Source organism: Metopolophium dirhodum, chromosome 5 (genome assembly GCF_019925205.1).
Source record: "Metopolophium dirhodum isolate CAU chromosome 5, ASM1992520v1, whole genome shotgun sequence".
Classification (NCBI taxonomy): domain Eukaryota; kingdom Metazoa; phylum Arthropoda; class Insecta; order Hemiptera; family Aphididae; genus Metopolophium; species Metopolophium dirhodum.
In genome coordinates, this window is record NC_083564.1 from 4,658,385 (window position 1) to 4,665,811 (window position 7,427).

The following is a 7,427-nucleotide window of genomic DNA, read 5'->3' on the forward strand; positions in this document are numbered from 1 at the left end:
GTCTATGAAAAACTAGATTTTTCTTTATTGACAATGTTTGGATCAACTTATGCGTGTGAGCAGCTTTTTTCTTCGATGAATTTTATTAAGTCAACTAAAGGAATTGGAACGGATTTAAATGAAGCATGTGTTCAACTGAAATCAACTACCAATTACAGTCCAAGGATTGATTCATTAGCCAATAAAATGCAACAACAAATTTCTCATTAAAAATGCATGTATAACTATTTTATATTTTAATATATTTTTACATACTTACTTGTTACTTATACTTTTGGTATCTAATATATTTAAATTATTTGATGATGTAATATTTGACTTGTTTTTTATCATTCAAACCATGGATGTAGGAATTTTTAAGATTGAAAAAAGGGTTATCTTTTATCTCAATACATTAGTTTTATTTATTTTTTGTATTTTTTAAGCTTTAATTAAGGCGCCCGGTGCCGATGCCATTTTGTCCTCAAAAATACACTCTTTAAGAATATCACCGTCTTGTAGAATCAACCAAATTTCGTAATTTTTTTTTAATTGCTAGAGGGAAATATTCTACAGCCCGAATCGATCTGTTTTTCAATATTTTATTCTCAAACATTATAATATGTCTAAAAAAATACAAGATAAAAAGCATTTTTTTACAAATTGTTTAATACAATTATTTGAAATAAAACATAAAATCAGAGATCGATGCGGGCTGTAAGAAGTCTTCTTCTTTCAGATAAAAAAATAGTCATCAAAATCCGACAATTCTACAAAGCTTGAGAGTTATTCCCGTAGTCATTTTTTGATATAATACACCCTATCAACCCCCCTCCCAAATAAATATCTCGTAGTAGATTAGTGGAAAAGTCTTATAATTGAGATGAAAACTAAAATATAAAATTTAATTTTCAAATCTTATAGAAGTGTGGAAAATTTGAAAAACTGGCACCGGCACTCTTAAGGGCAATGCAAACGCACAATTATTTCAAACAAAAATAAAGAAATAAATATCTTAAAATTTGGCCTGATTGATCTCAAGTAGACATAATAAAGAATTCAAATCAGTTTTCAGAAGTCTTATCACATAATCAGGTCCATCGATACGATTGACGACTAAGAGTACATACAAATGAGCATAAATTGTTTACCGTTGTTAGCCGGAATGTGAGTTGTACATGTAGGAGTGCTCCGCTACTTTATTTACCAGTCACACACACCAATGATCACTTACCACACACACATTTACAAGATCTGTATGTATACAATTGCGTATTTTGAACCCCTTAAAAACTGTCCGTTTGCAATCCCCTTAAATAAATGCTTTTTTGAATTATAGCTACCTAAATTAAATTCTGAGTGAAATTGTCAAATATAAGGCTTTTAATATTATTAATTACATACATACTATAATATATGAGATAAAAATTTATTTAAATTTAAAATACTTTTAAGCAATATTATAACAAATAAATAACAAAAGTGTAATAGTAAAATGTAATAAGGTTATATATATAGTATTATTATTTATTTTACAGATATTTCATAATTTTATAATTGGACAACAGTGTATGGATTAATAACAATTTGTCTAGATATAAACAAAAAAAGTAGATATGCATGTTTAAGAAACAAATACAACAAAAAATATAAAAAAAAATATTAAAATACCAAATATTTTTATCATTAACCATCGATTGGAAGTTACTGATTGAAAGTAACGTAATATTTGAGTATGAGCTGCTTCAATACTCAGTTCAGCATCTTGAACATTGGAATCGATTCTAGAAACAACAAAATGCTTGAGTATTTTTTCAATATTACAATGCTAAAAAACACGTATCCGTTTGATTATAGTTATTAATTATTTTATACCTCTCAACCATTTCTTCTTGTTCTTTAACCATATGTGCAAGTTGTTGAAATATTCCACCCAATTCAACAATAGTTGATTCAATATTTTGCATGGTTTCTGCTCTACTATACAAATATTGATCCTAAAAAAAAAATGAATGACATAAACCATATATTTTTGGTTGGAAAATATCAAATGAATATGATCATAGTTATTACTAATGAGTTATGAGTTTATACTATCATTATATGTAATCATATTATTTTGATATTAAACTTAATTGTCTATATATAATTAAATTGTTCATACAGTATTATCATAAACCGCCAATGCTTGTGTCTGTTGTGTGACTTGCTGTAGTCGATCTTGATCAGCATTATTATCCATGTTTATAGCACATTGATTACTAGACATTAGAAGAGAATTGTGTCTTGGAACTAGGGATGATGAATCTGATAATGCAGCTAAATTATTTCCTTGAGAAAATTGATCTCTTCTTGTTTTGGCATGTTTTAAATTCTAAACCAAATATTTTTATATTTTTAGTATTATGACTACACATCAAATTTATAAAAATATAAATGAAATAGATAGAATCTAACTTGTAAAGATATAATAGAAAGTAATTCAATATTTAATAGTCTAAAAGGAACTTCATGAAACAAATTAAATGTAAATAGTATCTAATATTAACAAAAACTTACTTTTGTTCTTATTTCAAGAACTAGTTTAAATTCATTCGATATATTTGCCAATTTTGATTGTAATGATAATACAACACTTGACTCATGTGACAACAAATGCTTTCGTCCAACATTATTCTGAGCAGCTTTTTGCAGTTTAGCAACATCTTGTAATTTTGCAATTTGTTGATTTAAACTATTCAAATCCTCTTTAATAATATATGTCAACTCTTGAATTTCTTGAGGTCTATCATTAAATAACGATTTCCGTTTGGCAACTAAATATTATGTTTAGTTAATAATAGTTTAATATTTTACATAAGAACAACACACATTACAGTATTGTTCGTTCAAAAATATTCATATATCAAATTTTGGTTAACAATTATTAGCAGCAATAAGATGGACGTTTTTAAAATTATATTTACCCTTATCTACCTACATTTGTATTATTTTAATGCTTCAATTAAAAAACAGCCACTAGAAATTTCTGAATTATGAATATTGTTATCCTATTATATTGTTGTTTTTATATAATTTGAGTGTACGTAGTCTATAGGGATAATTTAGCATATGCTACTAAGATTTACAGTACAACTGTACAAGTACTACTTAATATTTTAACATAATCATGTTGATGATAAAACAACAATACAATTAATCACCTAGATTCTAGTTTGTAAATTGTAATGCAAAGTTAAAAATATGTCTGATGATGTGGAAAGAACTTAGTAGATACAGGAAATCACTGTTGTCAGCTTGGGCCTTATAAATAACATTTTTATAACAACATAATACCTATTAGTTCTACAATAAGGTTTATAATTGCAGGTTATAGACTGACCAAACAAAAATATACATAGGTATGACCAGTTATTTCATAATTTTAGTTAAGACTTTGAATTATGAAATCAGATATATAAGATAAAATATAAAACAACATTGGTAAATATATTGCATTTTTAGTTTTTAACTTTCATCAAAGTACTAGCCAATAAAATGAGAACTACCTAACATGATTGTAAAATCTAATTGATTTTTAAAAACTTACGTAAGGTCAATTTTTCTAATTTTGCATATGTATTACTAATGTTGAAGCCAACACTTTTGGCTATCATCATAAACTCTCCGTAGCTCTGAAGAGCTTTTACTTTTTTTACATCTCGAACTTGCACAGCTCTTGCTATTTGTCGACCTTGAAGGGATCTGACTGCACTATTGAATTCAGCAGTGCGGTCTCGTGGCATTATTTTGTCTGTTTCTTTTTCCCCTGAATAAACAACAGAAGACTCCTGAGTGGTATAATTATTTGTAAACGTTTGATCTGAATCAGAATTCCCTCGTCTTCTTCGAGTAGTCATTTAAATAATATGATACACTAAAACAGTAAAAAAGAAAATGTATAGTTAAATTATTTATTGTTACCACAATTGAAATCCATCATTAACTTCGTAGTAAGAGCTTAATTTGACGTACACAGATGATACTGGAATTAATTCGCAGTATAAATTTACTTTCTAATTGTTATCAAACTACATATACAAGTATATTCGTAATATTTCCAAAATTGTTTACCTGCTAGTGAATTTCATTCAAATATTTTTCTTAATATCAATGTCAATAATAATGACAGAAGACCAAAATTCAATTCAGTATTTAAATTCCTAAGTTGTTACACAGTATCCAAGTTAATTTTACTTATCGTCTACAGGAAATGATTAATGAATAGCATTCTTTATTGAGTTTTCACTTTCTCAGTATTTAACTATTTAATTTTTACAATCACAGATATAACGATAAGACAAACTTATCAAAAACACGTATTCGATTAGATTAGGTTATAACCATAGATTAACCATTTGATATCCATCCGATATCAATTCTATGGTTACAACCTTAGATCATATGGTTACAACGGCGGTATAGTTCATGGTAACTGCCATGAAGACTAGAATACTATAATATTCAAAATATTAAAAGTATTCAAACAAAACTAAATTAATAAATATGCGGTTTCCACTATACACGTACATGCGTGTACGTGCATACAAATCCTTTGCTGTGATTGGTTGGTTAGGTCAAGTTACCATACGATTAACCACGATACCGTGTTGAGACTTTTAGCACTAAAAAAACATAAAATATGCGCTATAATATGCTTTAAAAATGATAAAATATGCACTATAATATGTTCAATAAAAATTAAATATGCTCTAAAAAAAATTTAAAAAAAATTATTTTCATTAATTTTAATAATATTTATTTATAATCTAAAAAATATTCCAGTGTTTTTCCTTTCGTCGACCATTTTAAATGTATGATTTTCTTCATTCTGTAAACATAATTGGTAAAGTTCAATAAATCAGTAAGTAAGTAAATATTATAAATTTTAGTTTATACCTTGAAAATTGCACTGTATTATTATGTGTTTGTGAATATTTTCAAATTTAAACGATCTTCTGTTATTAGTCAGAAATGTTTTGTAGGTTGAAAATGAACGATCGACGTCGACCGATGCAATAGTGGCAAACTTGAAGTATGGAACATCAATGCTAGAAATATCATCTGGAAAACCATCTAATTCTTCGATGTCTCTTATACCCAATAAAATGCAAGACATTTTTGCCAAAAGTGATGGACAATTTTTTTCTAAAACTTTTTTTAATTTTGACTGTATTTTCAATCCAATTGGACCTCGTAGAGTTTCAATGTTTCAAACGATTTTTCTACATCGTTAATTATTTCAATACAGTCAGATAATAACAACCCCTGCGTTTGAAATATTTTTTTAAGATGTAGTAAGAGACAACAAATTTGATTTGATGAAAATAATATCAACGTCTATTCCGTTTTTATTATAATATATTTTTTCGCTTCTTTGTTGCTGACTGCATCGTCAGAGTCAAGTAATTAAAAAATAGAACGAATCGTTCTTAAATTATCGCAATAATAATTCGCTGCATTGGTCCAGGTAGCCCAACGGGTAATCATAGGCTCTGGAGGTAAACTTATTTAATGGATTTGAAAAGTTGAACGCGACTTGGAGCTTTTTTGAAAGTCTTTTCAACGCCAGCTATGACCTTATCAACTGATTTAAAGTCACCTCTTACTTCTTCTGTCACTCTATATGTAGGTCATGAGCAGCACGCGTAACATGGATCATTTTAGAGTATAGGGCTGTAAGCGTATTGTAGCTGATTTTACCGATGGCGCTGCGTCAGTCAAAAATAGTAACACGTGATTACGCTGAATATCCATCAACCGTAAGGAATCATCAAACAGTTTGCTTATTGTTGAGAAGTTTGTTTTTTCTAGGTCTGCACAATTTATTAAAAATCGTTTCCCCGGTCTATCTAGGTCCAAAATGCCCACTACAACATTCGCAATGTAACGTCCATGCCCATATGTTTTTACTTAGGATTTCCGATTTTATTTTTTCAACTGTTTCAATGCATAAATCATGCGCACATGGCCTTGCATTAAAGTAGATACCATTGAAATTTCTTCTTCCGTATAAATTTCCAAAAAAATACGAAATTGATTATTTTTAAAGTTTATTTTAAGGTATGTAGCAGATAATAAAGCGTTACATAAATCTTTGTCGAAAGATGATTTTTTACTAGACTTCGTAACAATAAGCTGTTGTGTTTTTTCTGTTTTTCCCTAGCTGTCGGCGTTTAATTGTTTGGTAGGTATGTTTTTCCGTTTTCGGATGCTGCGTTACGTTGAATCTTTTTTCACAGTTAACTTTAATTTCACAGTATTTACAAAAAAGCATCGACGAATCATATGAAAACGTGTCCGCATCAAATTCGCGTACATGGCTTTTTTCTTTAGGAATGATTTTAAAATGTTTGCGAAAAGCGAACAGCACAATTTTAAAATAACACGCACGGTTACGAACGCAAACGATCACAATTATCACGATAGTCGACCTACAACTACGTGTTCTTCATATAGAAACAAAACACGGGCCCAATAAACATGATATCTTTCATAAAACTGGAATATTTTTATCTATAGGTAGACAATAAAATATAAATCACTCGTCGAGTGGCGGCGTGTTATCGAAAAACTCGGTAAAGCCGGGTTTACGTTATAAAGGAATGCAAAAAATAGCATATAATATTTATAAAACTAGCAGAAAAAATGCAAAAACCCTAAAATATGCACTAAAAACTTTTAAAGCTGCATTCGTTTAAGTATATGAAACAGATCTCTAGCTTACTCTGCTATATTATTTTTAGCATACTAAAAATAAATACGCAAATGCTAGAAGTCTCGAGCCCTGATTATTACTATGAGCAAAATAATGCCGATAATATTCAATGGATCGTTAAACCTATGGTCTTAATTAAGTTTTAACAAACTTTGGATGACTATTAACTTCCAAAATAATGGTTCCGCAAAAAAAATCAAACAGTTTCGAAATCGGCGTTAAAAACCACACATTTTTAAAAAGCGGGTAAGTGGTTGTCGCTCTGCTGTACAGTAGGTTACAAGTGGGTCAATGTATCATGGATTGTATTAAACTTGAATTCAATGATAATGTATAAGAAAAACAATTCTGAGCGGAGACGGATTATCAGTCTGGATTTTTTAAATTATTATTATTTATTATAGCCTTTAAATTGAATTAATATTATAATATTATAATTTTTTATTCATTGCTACGGTGATACACAAATCGTTAGAAATTAAAATCCCATTTTAAGCGGTTTTTCGTAATATGTCAGTAGTTTATCCTATGGCATTAATAACTATGGAGAAAGACAAAAAATGACCTCTCTAAAGTACCATTTTGATCCAGTTTGCTAAAAGATAAGGTACGTACCCTATATATTGAAATCAAAGCACTCCTTCCGGTAGAAATTTTGTATACAGGATATAAAAAAAAAATAAACACCCTA

General features: G+C 28.7%; 1 protein-coding gene across 1 annotated transcript; it reads right to left on the reverse strand.

The window, feature by feature from the left end:
- Positions 1-1,394: 1,394 nt before the first annotated feature.
- Positions 1,395-4,308, reverse strand: LOC132944275 (syntaxin-5). The gene is made up of 6 exons (XM_061013534.1): positions 4,093-4,308; positions 3,569-3,895; positions 2,539-2,795; positions 2,144-2,353; positions 1,855-1,976; positions 1,395-1,763 (listed from the first exon to the last, which is right to left on the reverse strand). Exons 2-6 carry the CDS (start codon positions 3,876-3,878, stop codon positions 1,604-1,606), a joined length of 1,059 nt encoding a protein of 352 aa, XP_060869517.1. The 5' UTR covers positions 3,879-3,895; positions 4,093-4,308; the 3' UTR covers positions 1,395-1,603.
- Between the last annotated feature and the right edge of the window lie 3,119 nt (positions 4,309-7,427).

Bases quoted from the DNA above. Each gene is read 5' to 3' on its own strand.
- LOC132944275 (XM_061013534.1), bottom strand. From the start codon at position 3,878: ATGACTACTCGAAGAAGACGAGGGAATTCTGATTCAGATCAAACGTTT. The intron at 2,354-2,538 runs GTAAGTTTTTGT...TATTTGGTTTAG, and splicing joins TTCTTGAAATAAGAACAAAA to AATTTAAAACATGCCAAAAC. The intron at 1,977-2,143 runs GTATGAACAATT...TTTTTTTTTTAG, and splicing joins TGGCGGTTTATGATAATACT to GATCAATATTTGTATAGTAG.